The sequence below is a fragment of the Rhinopithecus bieti genome, unplaced genomic scaffold, assembly GCF_001698545.2.
Source record: "Rhinopithecus bieti isolate Rb0 unplaced genomic scaffold, ASM169854v2 scaffold_14549, whole genome shotgun sequence".
Taxonomy (NCBI): Eukaryota; Metazoa; Chordata; class Mammalia; order Primates; family Cercopithecidae; genus Rhinopithecus; species Rhinopithecus bieti.
Genome location: NW_016808027.1, coordinates 273,686 through 297,977, shown reverse-complemented (window position 1 = coordinate 297,977; position 24,292 = coordinate 273,686). Strand labels below are relative to the sequence as shown.

At 55.2% G+C, this 24,292-nt stretch overlaps 2 protein-coding genes across 9 annotated transcripts in view; both read right to left on the bottom strand.

Annotated features, from left to right (window-relative positions):
- Positions 1–831: 831 nt before the first annotated feature.
- On the bottom strand, positions 832–9,604 carry KLHL35 (kelch like family member 35). Its single transcript, XM_017885222.1, is given in 11 exon segments — positions 832–1,202; positions 2,138–2,326; positions 3,815–4,003; positions 5,282–5,400; positions 7,211–7,395; positions 8,537–8,818; positions 8,820–8,845; positions 8,847–8,888; positions 8,891–8,962; positions 8,964–9,016; positions 9,019–9,604. Coding segments are annotated over 11 exon segments (1,737 nt in total). The 5' UTR covers positions 9,410–9,604; the 3' UTR covers positions 832–1,013.
- Positions 9,605–13,384: 3,780 nt separating this feature from the next.
- The window catches only part of GDPD5 (glycerophosphodiester phosphodiesterase domain containing 5), a 90,941-nt gene continuing 80,033 nt past the window's right edge, over positions 13,385–24,292 (bottom strand). Inside the window, exons 10-19 of one of the 8 annotated variants that reach the window (XM_017885213.1) lie at positions 23,100–23,182; positions 21,800–21,950; positions 21,029–21,247; positions 20,900–20,950; positions 20,378–20,535; positions 19,913–20,060; positions 18,610–18,692; positions 18,070–18,084; positions 15,675–15,787; positions 13,385–14,405 (exon numbers count right to left, since the gene is read on the bottom strand). In XM_017885213.1, the coding sequence (XP_017740702.1) occupies positions 14,254–14,405; positions 15,675–15,787; positions 18,070–18,084; positions 18,610–18,692; positions 19,913–20,060; positions 20,378–20,535; positions 20,900–20,950; positions 21,029–21,247; positions 21,800–21,950; positions 23,100–23,182 (1,173 nt within the window). In that variant the 3' untranslated portion in view covers positions 13,385–14,253. The remainder of the gene's footprint in view (positions 14,406–15,674; positions 15,788–18,069; positions 18,085–18,609; positions 18,693–19,912; positions 20,061–20,377; positions 20,536–20,899; positions 20,951–21,028; positions 21,248–21,799; positions 21,951–23,099; positions 23,183–24,292) is intronic. The other 7 variants (XM_017885214.1, XM_017885215.1, XM_017885216.1 and 4 more) reach the window with 7 other exon arrangements.

Sequence of the window (24,292 nt, the reverse complement as noted above, 5' to 3'; positions counted from 1 at the left end):
TTTTTTTTTTTTTTTTTTTTTTTTTTTGAGACAGAGTCTCCTCACTCTGTCGCCCAGACTGGAGTGCAGTGGCCAGATCTCAGCTCACTGCAAGCTCCACCTCCCGGGTTCACGCCATTCTCCTGCCTCAGCCTCCCGAGTAGGTGGAACTACAGATGCCCGCCACCTCGCCCGGCTAGTTTTTTGTATTTTTTAGTAGAGACGGGGTTTCACCGGGTTAGCCAGGATGGTCTCGATCTCCTGACCTCGTGATCCGCCCGTCTCGGCCTCCCAAAGTGCAGGGATTACAGGCTTGAGCCACCGAGCCTGGCATTTTTTTATTCTTTAACTGTTTATATATATTGTTTTTTATGCATGAAATACAGTTTTTTAAAATGCCCATACTACTATTTTGAAAGTAAATGAGGTAATGTATGTGTCAAAGCCTAATACCCAAAGCGATCGTAGTAAGAGGTGGGGCCTTTGGGAAGGCATTAAATTGCTTAGGGAATGAGGGTGGAATTCTCATGAATGGGATTAGAGCCTTATAGAAGAGGTCGGAAGGAGCTGCCTGGCCTCCCTCTCACATGTGGAGACTCAGCAAGAAAATATTATTTAGGAAGCAGAGAGCCCTCACCAAACACCAGATCTGCTGGCCACCTGATCTTACACTTCCCAGCCTTGAGAAGTATGAGAAATAAACTTTTGTTGTCTATAAATCACCCAGTCTAAGGTGTTTGGTGATAGTAGCCCAAACAGATATAAAAGTGCTTCATCAAGAGTAAACACAGTGGTATAAATGCAGTGGTATAAAAGTGCTTCATTAAGAGTAAACACAGGGAGCAAATATTGGACATTCCATCTCAGTCAGGGCAGACTGCAGCTGGAACACAGACCCAACAAGGTTTTATTTCTACAAGAAAAGAGACTGTTAAGTGAAGGGCTGTTTGTGTGGAGGTGCCACGAGGGAGCAGAGTGTGCGCCTGAGCTCCGCGTGCCTCTCCGCCTCCTGGCTCAGGCTGTCCAAATCTGAGTCACCTGCCCAAGCTCTGGATGATGGTGACACAGCCGTGGGAGCTGGTGCAGCGCTGCAGGGATGGCTGGGCCTCCACCTGCCTACTGCTGGGGTCAAAGGTGAAGACCTTATCGGTGCTTTCTCCACGATCATCCCGCCCACCAAGGATGTGGACCTTCCCATCACACACAGTGACTCCACAGCTTTCCTGAGTGGACAGACAGAAAGACAATTAACTATCAGGTTCAGCCTGGGGCTCCTTCTGTCCCTGCCTGGCCAGGCCAGATAATAGGACCTTGACCCACAGACTGTGAACAGGCAATCTGGATTGTACAGAGGCAGGAAACCGGATGGATCATCTGAGTTCCAGCTCTAGCTTGACCCTTATTCAGTGAATGGCCTTAGGCAAGTCACTTAACCTCTCTGGACCTCAGTTTCCTCATCTGCAAAGGGAGAAGAACTAGAGTGCCTTCTTCACAGGGTTCCCTTAACAGTTAATGGAAGTTAAGCATGTAAAGCATTTTATATAGAGCCTGGAATATGGTAAGCACACCAATAACAATAATCTCGACTGCTGCCATCTTAGAATCGCAGACTCAGGGAAACCTGAATTCTCACCACTTAAGGTCACCAAAGGTCAGAACTGGCAGAGACCACCAGTCCAACCATACCTGTGTAATCTCTGGAGTTTCAGGGGATGTAGACGAAGGTAGGGGAGGCAAGGAACTGCAGGGGCCACAGCTTCCAAGACTTGGGCATCCCTGCTGTGATATCACTAGAGCAGAACTTGGCAACTCGCTTCCCCACCTCTTACCCTATGACTGGTTACTAGCAGTGGCTTTCAGGGCAGGAGAGACCACAGGGTCATTTGGACCAAATCCCCACTCAAAGCTATAGCACTTGGGACTGCAGGGTTCTAGACTCTGCCTTAACAGGGCCTAGTTAGCCTGGGCCAGGTGCTGAACCTCTCTAAGGCCAGTCTTCTCATCTGTGAAATGCATGGTTCACTATCACTGTGAGGACAGAGCTAGAGAGCGATGGATAATAAAACCACCTAGCATGGAGTCACACAAGATTCACAAGCTCCAAGATCCAGAGCCTTAGAAGTGGGTTCTGCTCTCCTGCCTTGAAGCCTCCACTTACCACAGGACTGGGGAGGACAGCTGCCTCCCCCCACACATCTGTGCCTGGATCATAGTTGAAGATTTTGCTCATGAGACCCCCCATGACATAGATGGTGTCCTCAAGGGAGACGGCCTCGAGACACCGCTGTGAGAAGGGTGCTGGTGACCGCAGGCTCCACCGGTCCTCCTTGGGGTCAAAGCACTGCACCTGAGGGGCAAGAGGAGCAGTGGTGATGAAGACACTGCCCCATCCCAAATGGCCCACTGCCCACATGCTGCCACCTCTCTCCCTGGGGGCACTCATTCAAAACGATGACACCTGGCCCGAGCAAGCATCTGAGAGGGAGGGGGAGATCCACTGTCCCTGTCCTCAAGGGCTCTTCATCTAGTTATATGTTCTGTCCTCTGCTTCTGGACTCCCTTTGTGAAAAGCCTCCCCATCTTTCAAGGTCCTGCTCAAATGCCACCCCATCCTTAAAGGCTTCCCTGGTGTTCCCCCTCCCCACCCCCCAACACACACACACAGGAACAGTCTGTCCTTTGATGGAGAACACAGTCACCTCATGTAAGATTAATCATAGAGCACATCATACCGAGCTAGAAGAGGTACCGTCTGCTTTAGGGTTATAGAGGGTTCTCATAGCAGACCCCCACATAGGGATGTGTTCCTGGCTGCATACACTGTCAACTCGCTTTTTTCCAGGTGCTCTCAGGTCATATGATTCCAGCTGAGGTGTCTTGCAGCCCTATTTCTACAGCTGTCCACATGGCCATGGGTGTTTCTGATGCCCTTAACAGTTTCTGTACTTAGTTGCCTGCTCACCTCACTCTGTTTCAACTGTTTCCTTGGAGACCCGCCCCCCCCCTTCCACCACAGCAGCCTATAACAAATCAGTGCTGCATGGATGGTGTTAAATGGGGCCTCCTACCATGAGTGCCCATTACTCAGCTCCAGGAGGGTTTGCTGAAAGAATGTGGTCAGGGAATAAGGAAGGGTGGGCACCCAAATTTGGGAAAGAGTCAAGTCCCAGGACCACAGGCTTATGAGGCCATCGGGAGGGAAGGAGCTGCTATGATAAATATTTTTATTTGCAAAAAGCCTAAATGTCCAACAATAAAAGATGAGTAGACTCTAGTTCATCTACCAAGTGGAATAGTACAGACATTGAAATGATGGCTGTAAAGTTGCTAATCACTTGGAAAGTGCTCATACCTAAATTAGAATAAAATGCAGAATGCAAAATTCTAACAGTGAGAAAACAGAACTGTTAAGAAAAACAAAAATCAATTCAGCGGAAGCCTGTAAGGCAATGCACCAAAATATAAATAGCTCTGCCTGGATGGTGGGATTATGGGGTTTTTTTTCTATTTTTCTGTTTTCTAAATTTTCAGTAATGTATTATTTTTGGAATGTAACGAAAGCATTTTAACTATCTTGCCCTCAATTTTTAAAATGTATGAAACTTATGTGGTGCCAGCCCATACATTTGAGTCCCAGTGTGCTGCTGACCCACTGTGACCTTGGGGTCATTTTTCTGCTCATTTCCTTCCCTGAAACATGGAGGTGACTGGTCTGGGCTGTTGATGGGATTAAGTGAGGAAACAGACAAGGGCATGGAAACGCCCAGCTCTGCGCCTGGCACACAGTGGTTGCCGCAGCCTTCAACGCCCTCTTGCGCCCGAGGCCCGCGCCCACCTTGTCCGTGTTGACACCGCCCTGCCTGGCGCCCCCGATCACGAAGAGCTGGCCCGCGCAGGACGCCACCGCCGCTGAGCTCACGGCCTCCGGGAGGGGCGCGGCGGCCGCCCAGGTGTTGGAGAAGGGGTCGTAGCGCTCTACGCTGTGCAGGCGCCTCAGGCCGTCGAAACCACCCACCGCGAACAGCTGCAAGTGAGGACATGGGCCGTGGAGCGGGGTGCCAGGGCCTTAGGCCCCTCGGCCTCACCGCTTCAGTTTTACAGTCTCTGAGCTGGAAACTATCCCTGTCCCCAACCCAGCTTCAAGACCAAACTGACCCCGGAGCCCAGTGCTGCCACCACCTGGGTGGCCTCCACCCAGTTGCTGTACCTCCCTGAGCCGGTTTCCTCTCATTTAGGGGAGATAATGCGACCTCTCTTTAGGATGGGTACTGAATGCGGGTTACAGCTGTAAAACACCTGGCACCAAGCTGATGCTTAATAATAATAGCTAGGCCGGGCGCGGTGGCTCATGCCTGTAATCCCAGCACTTTGGAAGGCCGAGGTGGGCAGATCACAAGGTCAGGAGATAGAGACCATCCTGGCTAACACGGTGAAACCCCATCTCTACCAAAAATACAAGAAAAATTAGCCGGCCTGGTGGCGGGTGCCTGTAGTCCTAGCTACTCTGAAGGCTGAGGCAGAAGAGTGGCGTGAACCTGGGAGGCGGAGTTTGCAGTGAGCCAAGATTGCACCACTGCATTCCAGCCTGGGCCACAGAACGAGACTCCGTCTCAGAAAAAATTAAAAAAAAAAAAAATAATAATAATAGCTATATAGCTGGTATTGAGACTTTACCACCCCACTTAATTGATTCTAAGAAGCATTTTTGTTTCTGAATTTGGGATGTAGCTTACGAAGATAGTTGAGAGATTCTTTTTATTTGAGACAGAGTCTCGTCTCCCAGGCTGGAGTGCAGTAGCATGATCTCGGCTCACTGCAAGCTCTGCCTTCCGGGTTCACGCCATTCTCCTGCCTCAGCCTCCTGAGTAGCTGGGACTACAGGCACCTGCCACCACGCTAGGCTAATTTTTTGTAGTTTTAGTACTGATGGGGTTTCACCGTGTTAGCCAGGATGGTCTCCATCTCCTGACCTGTGATCCGCCCACCTCAGCCTCCCAAAGTGCTGGGATTACAGGTGTGAGCCACTGTGCCCGACCCACAGATTCTTTTAGTCTTGAGTGGCACAATCAAGATTCAAACCTAGATTTTATGGCCCCAGAGCCCACATCCTTGACCGTCAGGCTGTTACTATTACAGTAATTGCTATTATTAACATCAGCCATTATTATGTGACCTTGGACAAGTCTCTTTTTTGGGGGGCCTCAGACCCCTTCTTACAAAGAGGGTTTTAGACAACCTCCCTCCAGGACATCCACAGATCTGTACCTTGGGTCCCATGGCAGCCGCTGCAGCTCGTGCCTACCTGCCCCTGCACAACTGCCATCTTGTGCCTCCACCTGCCCTTGTGCAGAGAGGCTACCTTGATCCAGGTGTGCAGATGGGAGCTAAACATCCACACATCATGACTGTTGATGTGGCCTCCTAGGGAGAGAGAAGCAGCTGTTGCCCACAGGCTCTCTTGCTATCCCAAGCACCCGCAAAGAGCTAGAAACTAGGGCCCCCAGATCCAAAGGAAAGGTTAAGGGAAGGCAGCAAGAGGACTTCTTGAGCTGGTGTAAGACTCTGGGCCTGTGACCCAGACAGTGTGCTTTGAATAAGTGGTGAGAATGTCTTGAGTTATGACCCTTGAGGGGAGAAGCCCTGACAGATTCAGGAAGAAGTGGCTGGTTTTCACGGGGCGCCTTATGGTGGTGCTGGTGGTGTGCCAGGCTCCGTGCTCAGGGAAGCAAAGAGGGGGCCGCTGTACGAAAGGTAAGAGTACAAAGGGTACCCAAGGCAAGCATCTGGAATGTACTGGGGACCCAGGAAAAGCAGAGCCAGCTGCACTAGGAGCCAGGAGGGGTAGAGGGTGACCCAATAACCCTCACTCCCAACTTCACCCGCACAATTTCATTTCTGATCTCATCCCTCCATGAGGTGTTGGGAATACTACACCCAGTTTACATATAAGAAACTCAGATGAGGCTTAGAGACCAACAATGACCTGCTGAAGACTACATGGCCTTTTGTAAGAGCCAGAACCAGAGCTTCTGGCTCCAGGCCCAGCATTGGTGCTATTAGAGGACATGGTATGCCCTATGGGGCCAGGCACTGGGGACGCAGGACGTGGACTCTCCCTTCCCATGTCTGGCCACCCTGGGGATCTTGGCCAGGGATTCACCTCTCAATGGGAGCCTCTCTGAGGACAACCCTAACTGCACCCTTCAGCCTGAGCCTGTGACCAGAGCCACATCTGTTTGGTAGCCCCCATCTTTGTTTATTCCTAGTGGCACCCAACAGAGGCCCCACATGTTGCTCAGAACCATCAGTGGACTTGGATAAATTGTCCAGTGGTAATCTGTGGCCTGGATGGTCTGTGAGGCCTCCCTGGCTTATTCTCCTGCTCCTTACCCTTTGCAGGCACCCATAGTTCTTTACAACATTAAGGTCAATCCACCTAGCCCCAGACTCAAAGCCTCCGTGATCTGACTCCTGCCTCACCTGTGTTACTCAACCTGCACTTCAGAGCCCTGAGTCCGCAGGGTTCCTTTCTGCATGTCCCTGCCCTTGTGCCTTTGCCTATACTGTTCCCTCCAACTTTCAAGGTCCAACTGAAAAATCATCTCTTCTATGAACCCTGGCTAGATTCCCTTAGTGGCATTCCAGATCATCTGGGGACTCAGAATTCTGATCACATTCTGCCTGGCGGTAAAATTGAAGTCTCTCTCTCCTCTCCAGGACACTCCAGGGGAACAAGGACTGTGTTTTATGCTTCTCTGAGTCTTCAAGGGCCTGAGCCTCAGGGAGGACACAGTTTGTTGGTAGCAAACAGATGTGTGTTCCTCCTAGCTTTGCCATTTTTGAGACAACGGGGAAATTCTGAGCCTCTCATCCTTTCTTATCTGTAAAACAGCATTGTAGGGGGATTTAATGATAACGAATGTAAGCTTCTTAGCATAATGTTCGGCACATAGTAGGCTAGATGAAGTGATTATTAATACTAATACGAATTGAATTCCCTAGGAAACCTGCTCAGAACAAAAAGTAATCATATGAATTGAAGTTAACATTGCTGAATAACGGCGGGGGGCGGGTCACACCCCTAGTTAGCTCTGCTCACTTCAGCCAGTAACTGTAAGTTATCAGAACACATCCCGCCCCCCTCTCCCAATTGGAGGAAAAAGCAAAGGGGGCAGAATGCGGAGGCTACTAGCCAATCCCGTGTGAGCTCCCGTTGCGGCTCCGCCCTCACCGGAGACGTAGACGTCATTGCGGAGAGCACAGGCGGCGAATTCTGAGCGAGTGTAGCCGGGCAGGCTGGGCAGTGGGGTCCACCGCTGGCTCTCTGGGTGGTAGGCATCGGCGAAGGGCAGCTTCAGGAGACCTTTGCGGTCGCAACCGCCGATGACCACGATCACTTCAGCTAGGTCCATGAATCTGGCGTGCGGATAAGCCCAGTGCCTGTTGGGCCGCACCCAAGTTCGGCCCTTTCTTACCCTCTCGACCACACTGCACGGTCCCGCTGCCCTTTCATGCGCTTTTGTCATCACCCCCGCCCACCCGACCCCGGCCCCACTCCCGCTAGACTCTGCCACTTCCAACTTTCCCTGTGGGTATTGGGAAGAGAATCGCTCATTCTTACCGCATTCTGCTGACCTCTAAACTACAGAAAAAAAAAAAAAAACAATCTTTACAGAGCCCTTGCCCTCACCTAGAAAAACAACCTCGTTTAATCCGTATGGCAATTCTATTAGTAGGGATTATTACTCCTTTCACACGGGAGGAAACTGAGGCTCACATACCATGGCGTTCCCAAAGTCATGCAGCCATCAAGCGTCATGACGAGCTGGAATTCAAGCCCAGGTTTGTCTGTCGCTAACTCATCTTCAACACTTTTTCTTACCTCCAACCGCTGATTCTGCTGCCTCCCTCCTCCTATGACATCCCCTCATCTTTAATTCCATTAAGCCGGATAACTCGCCCTTTCAGCCAATCATTCTTCCTTCTCATTGACCCCTCAAGCATCTGACCCCACCAGAATTACCATACCCTTTAGCCACTGGTTTTCTAATTCCTTTGGCACGTATCTGAGGATCTCTGTCCCAGGCTCTGTGCTTAGTGTTAGAGATAGTGTAGTCTCTGGAGGCATGATTAAGGGCTACTCTGCTCAGAGCCTCTCATTCTGGCTTTCCAGGGGTGGGGCAGGCTGCTTTCACCCTTTCCCCATGCTCCTGCCTATTTCTATCCCTCATTAGACTGCGAGCTCCCAGAGGGCAAACAGTGTTTTCAAATCACTTCCGCACCCAGGCACCCTGCACAGAACTTGCGTAGAGTAGTAAGTACTCGGAATTACGGTTGCATGGGCGAAAGAAACAGTGTGCGCAGGGGTGGGGTCTCTGCATCTCCCTCACTGGCTTAACTCTTCAAGGGCAGAATTATGGGCACCGAGCCTCTAAAATGTTTAACGAATGTCTGCATATCATCAAGAGGCAGTACTAAATGATGATGAAGGAATGAATGGGCGGTGGAAGAAGGTGGGAAGAACGGAGGGCGGGAGGCTAGGGGACGGCGGCCGTACCTCCGCGGCCGGGTCCGCAGCGCACCGGCCTCGCGGCCCAGGATGAAGCAGGCGCGGGCCTCCAGCAGCAGCGGGCGGCACTCGCCGCAGGCCTGCAGCAGCTCGTCCGTCTCCACCTTCTCCAGAAAGTAGGCGGGCGCCAGTAGCGGCAGGCGCACGTGCTCCAGCAGGCGTCGCAGCTGCCCGCGGCGGGCCGGCGCGTCGTGGCGCACCCAGCGCATGGCCGCCTCAAACACAGCCTCCTCGCGCGCCACGCCCAGCGCAGGATCCGCCAGCAGCGCGCACCTCGTCGGGCGCCAGCTCCAGGAAGGTCGGCGTGGCGCGCCACCTCGGCGAACGGCCTGGCGCACGACGCCGGCCGCAGCGCTCGGCCAGCGGGCAGCAGAGAAGGCGGCGGGCCAGGGGCGCAACGCCTAGGCTGTTGGCCGGCGCGCAGGCTGCCCTCGAGGAAGCGTACGCAGGCCTCGCGCAGGCCTGCCCGCCCAGCCGCTCCGCCAGCGCTAGCACGGCCGCCGCCTCGTCCTCCTCCCGCAGCCGCACGCCCGCTCCGTACACGTAGTCGAGCACCACGGCCAGCGCCGCCGCCGCCCCGGCCGGGCTTGTGCCTGGCGCCTCGGGAGCTACCGGCACCACTGCCGGGCCGCGCTCGGGCCGCCCTACCGCGAACAAGCTGTGGAAGTAGGCGCTGCCCGCGCTGAGCGCCGCGCGGTGGCATGGAAAGTCGCGGCCGCCGGCGCGCAGCACCACGTCGGTGAGGGTACCGCTCCGCCGGTACGTGTTCAGGGTCTGCAGCACGCGCTGCGCGTGGCATGGGCCCGCGCACGGCACCTCGCAGCCCGGCTCCGACTCCTCCGGCCCAGGGCCTTGCCGCATCCTGCCGGGGAGAGAACACAAACAGCGTCGGGGAGGTCACCTGGCTGCGCCCGGGAGAGTCGACCGCCCTCATCCGTTTATTTCCTCCCTTGACCATTTGTTCAGCGACTGTCCCCTCCGTTCAGGTTCCTTATGGCTACAGTGCCCCAGCCCCGCCTCACCAGCACGACATTCTGCCCTGCCTACCCACTCAGACACTCAGTGCCCCTTTCGGTTCTTCAAACTCGCTACGCGTTTTCCTATCGATATCTGCAGGAGACAGATGGCACGCTCTCAAATAGGATAATCGGAGGAGGGTCTAATAAAGGAACTATTTTCAACAGCGGAGTCGGCGTGAGGGACTCCAGCAGGAGGAGGGCTGTTCCCCAGGCTACTAATAGCAAGGCGCCTTGGCCGCCCCGGGGTCTGAAGCGGGGGAGCAGGGAAGTTACTGGAACCTGGAAATATATCTGTGTAAGGAGGGTCCCGTGACAGGAGTTGAAGTCCTGGGTCAAGGGACTAAGGCCGCCCCACAGAGACCCAGTGTGTGCGTGTGCAGGAGAGAGAGGGTACAATAACTCGACCGTCCTCTGCTCAATCCTGCCTGTCTCCTGCCCATCTCCGGTAGGTGCTGAGCACTGACCACACCCTGAGCATTCCCCCGATAGACAGCATCATACACACAGCATTCGCGCAAACAGATTCAAGTATTTATTGGGAGCCTTTTCTGTGCCAGGCAGTGAGCAAGACAACCATAGTTTCTGTGGGCCCGGAGCTCCCAGTCTGGCAGGGGTGCCATGGGGAGGCACCGCGTGTTAGGGGAGTTCATAGAAGCGGCGCTGGACCCAGGTGGAGGGGAGTCAGGGAGGGCGTCCTTGAGGGGAATCTTCCAGCTGAGAAGGATGGGCGAATTCTGAGAGGGTGAAAGGTTAGAGCCCAGGCTGAGGGAAGCTGGCCCTCTCTCTAGTGAGTTCTCTTGGTGTTCTCCAGGTAGCACCGTCTGGAAGTGGAAAGAACTCTAGGAACAAACTAACCCAGTCCCTGCCACTGGCTCATGGTGTGGCCGGGGGCAAGTCACTCCTCTCACCTGCCGGTCCTGGCCTCAGTTATCTCATCTGAAATGGGATCCCTACCTCACAGGGCTGTGGCTTCATGACTATTACATGGGCTTTATGAAAAGTGCTGGTGCACAGTACAAGCTACATGGGTGTTTCCCTGTATTGTTTTTACTCGAGAGGAAGGGAGGACACTGTGTGTGCCAGTTACTTTTATAGACATAATTTAATTTCATTCTCACAACCTGAGAAGTTTCTTTAGCCCACCCCTGCCCCTTTAGTTTGTCATAAGGGAAACAAGCACACACAGGACACCTGCCCTTCAGAGGTTTGCCGTGAGGCTCAGCAGAGGGGTGTTTGTGAAGGCGCTCTGCAGACTGAGGGGCTGGGCCATGCTGGTTATGATTTGGCCATTATGAACACACAGCCTCTACTTGCACACCTCCAGGGACAGGGAGTTCACTCCTTTCCATCAGCTTACTCTAGGGGGCTCAGGTCCACCCTCTGCGCCCTGCCTCTCCTTCCATCCTTCTGCTCCCAGCTGCTCTGCTGCTTCTGGAGGTCAGATCCTGCCCAGTGTCAGTCTGGCTTTCATGCCCTGGTCATCCCGGGCCGTGGATCCCCTGGTCAGCATCGTGAGAAATGAGCTCCCTGGTGGGCAAGAAAGTTAACTACTTTTGCCCAAGTGGAGAGACTGGATCCTGAATCTACCTGGCTCCAGGGTTTGCATGCCACACTTGCCAGGGTGGGGGTGTGTCCCAAGGAGCAGCCAGGAGGTGGAGGGAAGTGAGACCGGTCATCACAGCACGCTGCAACCAGTCTGTCTCCACTAGCCCAGAAAGCAACTACACTCTGAGTTGAAACCCAAGAGGGCCGGGCCCATTAGCATAAGGATGGACTTCTTGCAAAGGTGTCCCACAGCACAAGCAGCTCCCTGGGGGAGAAAGAGTTCCCTCCTAGGAAGTGTGTCAGTACTTTTTCATTTTACTATCTACTGCACTGGGCGCTCTGGACACACAGTGACAGCAGATCCAGTATTCAATCTGGGATCCCCAGTCTGGGGGTCAAAGGACACCCAGTTGGTACACGGAAGGTAAAAATTCCCAGGTAGGGCTCAATGAGTATCCTCCCTTCTTGGCTGAGTCTAGGCACTTCAAGCCAGGGGTCATGATGCAGACTGTAGGGCCCAGCCTATAGAAGCTGACTCAAATATGCCACCGTCACTCTTTTTTACACCCACATCCACTTGAAACCATTACCCAAGCACCTCCTCCGCATCCTCCCCATCTCAGACTTGTGGACACCACGCAGCTGGGGCAGCCCTGCAGCCTAAGCCTTGCCCCATGCACCTGGCGCTTACCTGGCCACACCCTCTCCCAAGTGCTCCGCAGCTGCTGCTCTCACAGGTATCACTCCCGCCTGTGCCTGCTGCCCACACCCCTGGCAGCCCAAGCTCCAATGTTCGTGCTGCTCTGCCCAGACCCCCGTTCGCTGTTTGCTCGGGCTCAGCTGCGGGAGGACAAAGGGGCTGGACGCCAGGAGGGAGGGGGAGGGAGAGGAAGGGAGAAGCGAGTGGGGAGGGGATGCTAGGCTTTTGTTCTACTCTTGGACTAGCCCTGGGAGGGAGGGAAAGAAAGAAGGGGCATAAGAGTGGATTGACTGTGTGTGCAACTCCAGGATTTGGATTTGGATTTGGATTTGTGCCTGGGTTTGGGGGTGACCTGGTGCTGGCCTTGTTCCTGAATGAAGACAAGGGTTTGAAGGTGTATGGTGCTGGAGTTGGGGTGTGGGAGGAGTGTCATCGTGCAGTTGTGGGCATGTAGGTTCCAGGGTGACTATGCGTGATTGTGGAAGTACATGGAATGAAGTGACTGTGTAGCACTGGGCTGCGTGTGGACATGTGGCTGTGTGACCATGTAGATGCCAATGTGACTAAGCATGTGTGGGGCGGGGGGCACGGTGGCTCTGAGTCTCACTCCCTTGAGCCCAGGGAGAGGCGGGAGCTGACCTCTGCCCCAAGAAGAGGAGCACCTGCCAGACATTCAGTAGCAGGGGCAGGAGGGCCGCTCCTCAAGGCTACTGTGGGGGCCCAGTGGAGCTTCCAACATTTGCATGCCAGAATCTCCTAGACCCCAAGAATTATATCCAGAAGATTCCTGTTTGGAAGAGACACGTCCCTTGGCTCCCAGGAAGCATGGAGTTAATTTGATGCAGGCTGGAGCTGGGGCTCAGCTTCCCCCTTTTCCCTCAGGACACACCCATGACCAGGCAGACTCTCAGGACAAAGAGGGGAGTTACAGGCCTGCTCAGACACCACCACTGACTCCTGCTCACAGACAGCAGAAGTCCCAAGGACTGGAAGGAAAGGACACCTGTGGTCCCAGGGCTGTACTTTGGCTTTCAGCCCAGGTGCCCCCAGTCCTGGGCATGGGCCCTCCTCAGGCAGGTCCAAAGCTCGGAGAAGTCAAAGCCAAACTCCTCACATGGGGAAGAGGCCTCCCTGTGCTGAAGGTCTGTTCCAACATAGCCGGGAGGCTCAGAATGCCTTCATGTGGCTGTGAGAGCACCTGCCAGTCCCACTCCCAGCCCTACATTGGACCCAGGAGCCCTCCCCCTCTGCGTGTCATTCCTAGCTTACGGGAGACATACATATGCGCTGGGGTCAGACTCTGGGTGGGATTCTGGCTTGGCCTGTTCTAAGCTGTGTGGCCTTTGGAGGTCACTTTTACCTCTCCAAGACTGTCTCCCCATCCACCATGTGAGGATACCGGCTCCCAGCCACTGGCACCATGGTGGACCCAGAGAAGGGGAGGCACCATTCCTGCCGCTTTCCCATTCATTCCTGAGAATGGTTCCTCCTCAAATCATAGGGTCAGAACTGAAACCTAGACCCAGTGCACTTGTCCCCACCCTCCTGGTGGCAATTCAGAGACAACACACATCAAAATGGCAGCTTTAATCACATTGGCCGAGCCTCTTGGGTTCCCTCTGTGCAGGCCTACTTAGCTACACACCCACCCTGACCATGTCCAGAACACTTTTACCAGGTGGGCCCTGCCCTGTGGCCACTGATGTGGGAACCTGAGGTTAAATCAGTCTGTGGACTCCTGGGTTAGGGGACTCTTCTGCCCTGAGGTCTGCTGGACACTTCGGCATAGGATCCAGTAGCCCTGAGCTCACTCTTCTGGCCATCTCCAGCTGCTCCTAGGGAATGTGGCTCAGGTCTGCTCCTGGGACAGGGGGTTGGTGGTGGCATGAGGCGGATTGGGAAGGAGGACGTGTCTCCACACTGCAGCTGGCTTCCTCCTGGGCCGAACCTCCTTGTGCTTTGAGACTGACAGGAAGAGCAGAGTTGCTTTGGGTAGAGGCCCGGCCCAGTCCCTTGGGGCAGGATAAAAACAGAGAATTCAGGTGCCTCGGGGCACAGATAGGAGGACAGACAGCACAGCTGAGCATCTGCACCCTCCATTGCCACAGGGGGCATGGCATGGCCCATGACCCATCAAAGCTTCCAAGTCAGGATATAGGAGAGGGCCTCAGAAGAGGGGCCCAAGCCCTAGGCCCCACACCACCCAGAAGGAGCCCCAGGCCTGCAGGGGCATCTGAGAGGCTGGAGTCCTGGTCCAGCTGGGCCTCAGGGGGACACGGGAGTCCCCCTCAAGAGAGGCTGCGGCTGACAAGGGGCTGGAGCCCACAAGGAGGCTGTGGAGCCAGCTCCCAAGAGCACTCCGAGTTCAGACATGCTTCCATCAGCTCTCCTAGGCTCCCCTGGCTTCTGTGTCATAGAAGGTGGGACAGACATGTCTTCAGCTAACGCCCACTCCGCTCTGTGAGGGTCTTGGTGCAGCTGCCACCCCCTCGGGGGCCCACAGTTGTGGCGGTGCTGTTGGCATATGTGTCATAACTGTTGTCTGAACATACGGAGAGCACATCGGAGATCTCTACACCATCGCTGATCTCTGCTGGGCCAGAGGGAGACAGAATGTGAGTCAGGGAGGAGGCAGTCATGAGGATGGGTGACAGATGGGGCAGGAAGGCTGTACCACCCAGCTGGGCACTTGGAGGCTGATGAAACCACTGGGCTCAGGTCGACATTGAGCCCGGCACTCAAGGCCCCTTTGGTATCTGCTGAGCACTCTAGCTTCACCTTCATCTGCTGTCCCCTGGGACTCCACTTTGCAGTCACAGAAAACCACCTGTGTCCCTGAGCTTGGCACCCATGTGTCCACTCTCCTCAGGGCCTTTGCGTGTGTTGGCCCCTCTCTTAGGAGTGGCTGCCCCAACACCACCTCCTTTTCCTACAGTCTGGCTCAAGTCTTCTCATCTGTCACTCAGCCTCCTGGGAGCCTCATCAGAGCCCTGGGCCGGGTCCGGGCCTCCTCATGGCAACCCCAGCCCCTGCTTCCCTTTGCCCTGGCCATATTCTGTATGGTTGCTGCCTGGGCCCCCAAAGCACCTCAAGGACCAGGGTGGGTTCTGGGCATCTATGTCCCCAGGGCCTGGTAGAGTGCTGGGCACGGATCTAAGGCTCAAGAAAGCTCTGCTGAGTGGAGTTCGGCCCAATAGAGGGACACTTCATTCTTGGTGCCCAGGCAAGCAGTGCTCCCTTGCCACCTCTGCGCACATGCCGTGCCCACCTGGAATGCCCTTCCTTCCCTCAGCTCGCTCGGCCCTCAACTTGAAGCCATTACCCAGGCACCTGCTATGCATCCTCCCCATCTCAGTGTATCAGGCACCCAAAGCATTCCTCACTGCCCAGGCAGCCCTGACCACGCCCTCCCCCACAGCACTCCCATGGCAGGAACTCGACTTTCCATGCCTCTGCTTACGTAGCTGCTGCTTCCATCAGACTGGGAATGTTGACAGGGACTGGCAAAGAGCAAGGGTGAGGCCAGTATTGTAGGATCTAAGTATGAATCAGGCAAAGGGGGACGGGCCTTCAAAACAGACTCCTCTCCCTACCCCACCCCTGCCCACCAACCATGGCACTGACACCGAGCCATGGTGGATGACAGAGTGGATGACTGTGTGTGGGGGTGTCTGTTTTCACACATGTACTTATGCCTTTGTATGTGTGTGGGTATAATCCCGGTGGGTTTATGTATATCTGTGCCCTTGTCTCTACCCGTATGTGCCACACGTGAATGTGTTCGCATACACATCTGTTTGCATGTGGAGGTGCAGAAAGCTGGGCCCAGGGCCTGCCTCCACCTGTCTGCAGGGCTGTGTACCTGAGAAAATGAGCTTCTCCTTCATGATGCTGACATCCCGGCTGGTCCGGCGCACTGCAGCGCTCAGCATGATCTGCTCAGGGTTGTAGCTTCGTATGCCACCCAGGCGCCACCTGCAGAGACGGCCCCGTGGGCATCAGGTCCCTCCTCACTCCTCCCTTGGAGCAGGGACCCTGCCTACTTCCAGAGCCTCTCTGGATGTGGCCTGAGAGACCAGCAGGACTCTTGTCCCACCGTATAAGGGGGAAATAAATCCAGAGAGAGAGCAGAGTTGGGGCTCAAATCAGAGCCTACTGACTCTCGGCCAGGGCTCCCCGGCCTCCCTTTTACCTCCAGAGCCATCAGTCAGCAGCCCTGGCCCAGGACTAGAGTTGGTTAGTTCTGTCTCAGGTGTCCCCAGTAATACACCTGGCTCTCTTTAAATGGGACGGATTTGGGAACAGGAGGAGCTTAGTAGGCATGACTCTGTTGACCTAAGCTGGGGCACACACCAATCTCAGGGAGTCCAGCTGATGTCTCTTACAACTCTACCACCATGACCAGGCTAAGCGAAGCTATTGGGGAGACACCCTGAGAGGGAGGGAAGGAAAGCAGGGGGGTGGGGCCAGGTGGTAGGGGGCTTTGCCCAGAGCTGGTCTGCACAGGTTCCCAAGGCAAGGGGGTTAGAGTGACTTGGAATGGGGCCAGCTGCTGCTCTGTCCTGACAGTCCTATTGGGGAGGGAGGTCACAGCATGAATCCCCTTGATGGCTGAGACAGGTGCAACCCCAGAGTGGGCTGGGAGGTGGAGCATGCACAGGGCATACAGGGACCAGGCACTAAGTGGAAAGGACTCGTGTTTCTGTGCCCAGCCCAGGCCACTGTCTTCACTATTGTCATTCCTCTGAACTAGCCCCAGGTTCCTGACCTCTGAACTTAGACCTTTCCTGGGATCGAGGCAGAAGGATCACTGAACTCTCACCCCTGTCCCCACCAAGAGGAGTGGGTGATCAGCTTGGGAACAAGAACCCAACTGTCTCAGGGACTGAACCCTGCTTGGGGGATGGAGGGAGTCAAGACTCCACAAGAAACCAATTGTGAGTTACTAGATGGGGTCAGCGCAGCAGAAGCGGACAGACAGATGGACAGGTGGATGGATGGATGAACAGGGCAGGCAGACAAGGGGAAAGCAGGAGGCGGGGGGTGGCACAGACACCCTGGCGAGGCTGGCTGCCCTATGAATCATTGAGGGCAGTGAGCAAATCTCTTCCTGTTCATCGCTGTGCCCCAGCACCATCAACACCTGCCGTGTCCTGGGAGCCTGACCTATACTTGTTGAGCGAATGAATGGAAGAATAAGGCCTGCAGGGAAATGGTATCCTCCCCGGCCTTTGTCCCCCAGGGTCCCTTCCTCCATCAGGCCTCTCCTGATCCCCAGGAGACAATGACACTGCCCTGGCTGTGTCTGAGCAAACCCAGCATGACTGTGCCAGCGGCTGAATCACCATGGGGCAGCCTCCCCGACACGCTCGGCTCCCCGTGAGAAGGCCCAACTCCTGCTGCAGACACAGCACCAGCACCAGCAGCCGGTGTGTGTGGATGCTGGTCAACTGGGCGGACAGAGGAATGACTCAGGGAGTGTCCCATAGCCAGGGACAGCGTCTCCTCCTAGAAGCTGGTTGGTGAAGCTGCCTGACCCAGGAGGGGCTAAGGCACTAGAGGGAGGGAGACTTGGGTCCCTGGCTCCAGGTCTCATCCTGGAAATCCACGTCAAAACCCAGGACAGTGTCAGGCCAGGGTCTCTTGGCCAGCCACATCCAGAACAGGAAGCTCAGCCACTGTGGGGTCCTCTCAGGGGAACAAGGAAAAGGCTGTGTGTGGGGGGAGCAAAGCAGGGATGGGTGTCACAGATAGAATGTAAAGAAGAGAGAGAAAGAGATGGGAGAGGCAGAGAAAGGTAAACAGGAAGAGTGAACAGTGGGAGAGGCAGAGCCAGGGAGGGAGAAGATGGGAAGAGAGAGGCAGAAACTTGGTAAGGTCTGCCCTGGACAAGTGGTGAAGACCCCGGTGAGTGCCAGAGGCAGGGGGATGGCGGTGCCCAGGTAGGGTCCCCTCCTCCAGAGGGAGACACTTTGGTACACAGAGAGGCCAGGTCAGGAAGCTGTCAAGGAAACACTGGTCCCCACCTGCAGAAACGGCCGTGGGAACAGGGAGCAGAGGGACACACACGGCAGTGGGACGGCAGGAGCAGAAAAGAGGATTGCAGGGGTAAGGGAGGCTTCAGGCAAGGGCGGTGTCTGCGAGGTGACCCAGGCACAGGGTTTGGTGCACGGCGGGTTTTTAGACAGAACTGGAGAAGGGGATGGCAAGAGGGAGAAAGAGGAACAGGAGGAGGAGGAAGACCACACCAGAATTACCTGATCAAGTGATAGCTGTGAGATGCCAGAGTGCAGCAAAGAGAGGGGGAGGGGGAGAGAGGAGGGACATGCGCCGATCAGAGCAGGATGGGACAGAGAGAGAACGTCAGTAAAGAATAAAATCCCAGACCCTTGGTTCCTGGCTGGGTGGGGGCCCCGGGCTGGCCCTAGACCCTCCCTGGGACCAACCACACCTCCCCACTTTGAGCACACCCCAGCTATCTTGCTGAGGGCTGGTGGGAACCCATGCCCTGGCTAACGGATGAGCAGGCCAGCCTGGAGAGGAACTGAAATTCACCTAAGCCCGTACAGCCACTCAAGGCGGAGCTTGGCTCTGGGCTCCCAGCTGCATGTTCATTCCAGAAGCCACCCAGCCTCTGTCTGAGGCAGGATGGGGCCACCAGGGTCCTTCCTTCTCCCCTGGTCAGGCCCGCTCCTGGCTGAGGGCCCAGGGCTCAGGAGCAGGTTCACCTGGCTGGGGTAGGGGCTGGGCCTGCTGTAGGGCAGGGATGGCCACGGAAGTGGTCAGATCCTACTCACTTCTGGAGCACGAAGATGCCCACGATGAGGGTGAAGGAGACCAGGTCGGCAGTGACCCACATGAGACAGTACTCGTCCGGGGGCTGTGGACAGACGGCCCGAGGCCAACTTCCAGTCACGGCCAGTCCAGACTGAGGCTCCAGACTGAGGGTCCGTGGACCAGAGGACCCCACATGGCCATTGGGGAAGGGCAAGGGAGGACTCTGAGGGGGTCTGGGGGCTGAAGATTACATTTTGCAGGTGTGGGCTCCGGGCTCCATGGGCCTGGGGGCCGGGGCATGTGTGTACACGTGTGCACTCTCAGGGTAGGAGGGGACTGTATGGTGCTAAGGGCAGAGGGGGCATGTGCTAGGCCTGCAGGGTCTGTGTGTCCAGGGTCCTCAAAGCAGGAGCCAGATACTGAAAGACAGTGACTCTGCTCCTCCCTCCCTCCTGACTCTCATCCCATCGGTCTTGCCCCTTTCCCCAGGTTGCCTTCCCTTCACCCTCCTCTCCCACAGAACCATCCACATCTTAGGTCTGATTCATTGGCACTGTATTCTCTCAGGCATAAGGATACCCTCCATCTGCCTTCTGCATGCTCAGGGAGGTGGCAGTGGAGCCACCACCTATCTGCAGGTGTACAGTCAACCAGCTAAAATATTGTTTTACTTGCTATTCTCTGAGCAAATTTTAATGTTTCCTATTCTTTTTTATTTTTATTTTTTGAGACAGGGTCTCACTTTGTCACCCAGGCTAGAGTGATCACAGCTCACTGCAGCCTCGACTTCCTGGGCTCAAGCAATCCTCCCACTGCAGCCTACCAAGTAGCTAGGACTACAGGCGTGTGCCACCATGGCCAGCAAATTATTATTATTATTATTATTATTTTGTAGAGACAGGGTCTCACTATGTTGATGTTGCCCAGGCTAGTCTTCTACTCCCGGGCTCCAGTTATCATCCTGCCTCTGCTTCCCAAAATGCTGGGATTACAGGCGTGAGCCCTGTGCCCGGTCAGTGCTTCCTATTCCTGTCCTGTTGTTACCCTCCAAACCAAAGAAACCCAAGCAGCTCTTTACTTCTCTAGAGCCCTTAGTGATGCTTTTCTCCCTGTGGATCAGGTCCAGGGTCCTCCCAACACCTTAGTGCAGATCCCAGATGCCATGAAATCCTCATGCCTCAAGCCTGCACCCCCACCACAGACTCCCCACCACGCCAGAGACCTCCCAGGGACAGCCCCAAGCACAGAGCTTGCTGAGTGGTCAGGGCAGGCCATAGGCAGCTCCAGCACTGCCCCCCAGGTGCCCTCTGCCCCCCAACTCACCATGATCCAGAGGGGGGAAGGCACCTGGGACAGGGTGTGGGAGTTGTCAGAGGTGACGGATGGGACCCCCGCACACCACAGCAGGGAGAAGAGCCACGGTGCGTTGACTGTGTAGAGGTTCACACTAAGGTTCCAGGACGCGTAGTCCCTGTGAGGCAGGGGAGAGGCGGGTCAGCATGTGGACTCTGGCAGCTCCGGGCCCAGTGTGAGGGCTGGTAAAGCATGTCCTCTTCACCACTTCACAGCCATGCCCGGGGGAAGGAACGTCGGCTGCAGGGGGCCAAGCTTGGGGACAAGCCCGGGTCTGCCCGACACACCCTGTCGTCTTTGAACCATGTGTGCCCGATTCCTCTGTGTGCCCATCCCTCTGCCCAACTGTGTGTGTGTTTTGTGGGGTGGTGGTGGCAGGACTGAGAGATACTCAGTCCCACCCTCTCCTGGAGAAGCCTGGGTCAGGGCAGGCACCTGAGCTCCTGGCGGGACACCTGAGTGTAGCGCAGGTTCAGCCGTTGGATGTGGCCTCTCCGCAGGCTGGTGACCGCCTCCTTGGAGCCTGATGTCTGCTGGAAGCCGGGAGCCACCTTCCGCACCAGGGGCCTCTGCCTGCTAGGCAGCCACATGACCTGCAGGCAGGAGAGAAGCAGCCTCGGACTTCTCTTCTGCCCAATGGGTAAGAGTACCTACCCCTCCTAGAGCACCCGTGGGGTTAAGAGACGGGACCTGGCAGGCAGTGAAAGCTCAGATGCAGTCATTAGCAGGGCAGGACTCAGTCCCAGCCAAGGTTGCAAAGCGCACTGGGAGCAACTCAGGAAGCTTCCCTTCTGGCCCGCTGCTAGTATGGGAGGGAAAACCCAAACAGCCACTACTCTGCACATGGCCACTAGCACTTAGTGTGCCATCCTAAACTGATGTCAGATTTCTCTAGTCCCAAATTATTACACCACACAACAGGGCAACACTTCACTGAAATAACTTGACAGTCTGGACCTTTACACATTTTAAAGTGTTTTCTTGTTCTCCTCTTGTCCCATGATGACCCTGCCAGGGAAGTAAGGGGTGTGTGATCCCCATTTTACAAATGGGAAAGCTGAAGTCCGGAGTGCAACAGGGCCTCACCTGGTGCTGGGGGAAGCCAGAGTGCAGCACGGCCTCCAGAGTCACGTTGAGGAAACTGTTGCGGTAGGGGTGCTCCCGGGGCGGGTCACGCAGGTTGAGCAGCAGTGTGGCATTGCCCTTGGCCAGCTCCAGGAGCTCTGCCAGGCTGCAGATGGACTGGTTCTGGGCCTCTCTGTGATCGGAGGGTGACAGGGAGCTGGCTGTCCAGAAGGGGTCGGTCTGGCAGGGATAGGGACACACACATGGCTGCATCATCAGCCCTTTCGGGGCCCCCATATACCCTTCTGGCAACTGAGCGTGGAGACCCCTGGGCTGCCAGAGTCTGCTGGGGTCGGCAGATTGATGGCTGTGGCCATGTGGAGGCTGTAGGAGGCCCCAGCCTTCACCTTTCTTCCCCACACCTTGCTTAGCAAGAGGACGGAGGACAGCTTGCTTGGAATCGCTCCCAGACCCACGGCATTTCTCCTTCTAGAGCATTTCAGACCAGAAAACCAACCCATCTCTAGAGTTTTACAGAGTTAACAATTCTATTTACTGCTCTCGTCCCTGTCAACGTTTTATAGTGAGGGAAACGGACCCAGAACAAGCAGTGACAACCACGAGATCTGGCAGCAGTGGCAAGAGCCCCGGAGGCCAGTAAGCAGCTTGGGTGGAGGTCGGGAAAGCCCTGTGAGTGGGGGTCTCGGAGCTGATGGCCACCCTTGCATCTCACTCCTTGCAGTCCCTGCTGGTGTTTTCCATGCCTAAGATTGGGATCAGGTGCAGCCAGACCTTCAGGAACCACTGGCCAGCATTGAGTCTCTGCAGGGTGGTCCAGTTGAGCATGGAGGCAGGCCTGCGGGCCAGCTCTGGGAACTCCTCCTCCACGTTGGTGGTGCGCCGCAGGGTGGCGTCGTGCATGAGGAAGGGCACGCCGTCCAGGCTGCAGGGAGGGTGGGGCCGTCGAGTCACTGACTCCCCAGATCCCTCACCTGCCCACCAATGATGGTCACCCCACACAGTCCTCCCCACCCAGCACAGGATCCCGGCTGGGCTGCCGCTCTCTGGGCCTCAGTCTTCCCATCTGCACAGGGAAGACAGTGGGCTGGTGGGTGACCCTGAAGGGCCAATGCCTTCTGGCTCTCTGTGAGGGTCAGATGGGGGTGGGGACTGCCAAGGAGGGAGGGCTGGGAAAAAAGCTGGACCTACTCTCTTAGCAGCCTTGGAAGGTAGGTGCTGCCTCGTTTGATAATGGAGAAACTGAGGCTAAGAGAGGGAAGTGTCTAGCTCAGGGTCCACAGCCTGTAAGTGGTGGAACCTGGTTTGGAACCAAATCCCTGAGATGCTATGATGGGAACAGTGCAAATGTAGACCTCTTTGGCAAATTCCATCCGACCCCAATCCTTGTCTACTCTACCAGGGTTGCCAATAGCTCATATGGTGCCTTAGTGTGAAAAAGTAAAAGGCACCCATGCCGTCTGTTCCTCAAGGCATTTTACCACCATCTGCTAGAAAGTTGTGATAAATACACAATTCTATGTCTATACTGGGAACAATGTCCTCATATATGTGATCCCCTTGTTCAGTACACAACCTGTACAACTATATATGACAGTCCTGCCCGTATTCTCTTATTCTCTTCTCAGATAACCTGTTATGAGATTAGTATGGATTCTTCCTGCCATTTATACTAGTATCTACTTATATATGTACAGGGAGAAAGTGTATATGTCACTTTTTTGTGGTCTTTTAAAACGTAACTGGAGTCACAGTGACTGTATCACTCTGCAACTCGCTTTGTTTCCCTCATGAGAGTGTTGGAGCTCCATCATACACAGCCATATAGATCTATTTTTCCCTTCAAGTGGCTCTGTGGCAGGGCTCCTGCTTGCACCAAGAGCATTTGTTCTTTCCTCTATTTTACATCCTGGAGTCTGCAGGAACGGGGTGCCTGCCCTGCTGTGGATAATCTAAGCCCCCCTCCTCCCATCTCAGAGGCTCTAAGACCAGAGGTTCCCCCAGCAGAGACCCAGGTGGATGCTGATGTGTGTGGGAGGGGTTAGAGGAGTTATATTCCCTCCGCTACACCTACCTGATGGTAATGTCAGCCTGGAGCCCATACAACTTCTGCTCGAGGGCTTTCCGGAAGGACATGAGCGTGTGCTCTGGAGCCAGCTGGGGAAGAAGGGGTGGTGAAGGGAGAGCCAAGATTCAGCTGATGTACTCTCCCCAGCCAATGGGAAGTCTTCCATGTTAGGAGGCTGGGCTAGGCCTGGTTCTAATTCTGGTTCCTCCACAGAGTAGCTATGTGACCCTGGGCACCCACTCAGCTTCTCTGAAGTTCAGCTTCCTCAACCCGGCTCTGGTTCTAGCCTTGACTCTGCCTTTAGCTATTGTTCTGACTTTGGGTATATTTCTCTGTGGATCTCAGTTTCCCCATGTGCCCTCAGAGATGTGTATTCATGAGGGTCCTTATGCCTAATTAGGAGAGTTGGGGCTCTAAGCCTCCCTAATTCCATCTCATCTGAGGACTCTGTCATACCCTTTGCTGCCACTGGGGGTCAGCACCAAACTAAGGATTGGGCTAAGCCCAGGCCCATGAGGGATGGTCCCAGGGAAGAAGAGACGGAGGACACCCCATCCCCTATCCCCGCCCCTGTCAGTGAAGGGGTGAAGTGGGAAGGATTCCCATGGCTGATCTCATTCATTCCCACTGAAGACAATCCTGTTCCTACCTTCTCTCCCTCTGGCGACGATGTTCCCCAGCCACTCCCCTCTTCTGTGACACATCCTAGCACTGGGGAGCCAGGGAGTGGTGAGGGCTTTGGAACAGACTGAAAAGGTGCAATTCCACTTCCCAGACACAGAGCCTGGGCATCAGTTTCTTTAGCTATCAAATGGGCGAACACTATCAACCTCATAGGTGAGATAACAAATGTCAGAGACCCTAGCCCAGGACCAGGCACACAGCAGGGTCTCTGTTATGAGTTTCTTTCTTCCCCTGTCCCTGGCACACAGCACTGTTGGAGGACATGTTACCTGTCTCCCAGACCAGTGGGCTGTGTGAGGCACTCCCAGGGGGAGCAGGACTATAAAGGCATGAAGAGAGAGGTACAGACTCAGTGGAATCCCACCCATCTCTAAATATCCTGTGGCCGGGCCTTCCACCAGGGACCACTTGACAGGGGCCCATGCTCCCTGCTGCATGGGCTGGGGCTGCAGAAAGCAGAAGCTTGGGAGGGGTTACGAAGACCCTCAGGGCAGAGGAAGTGTTTGGGAAGGGGA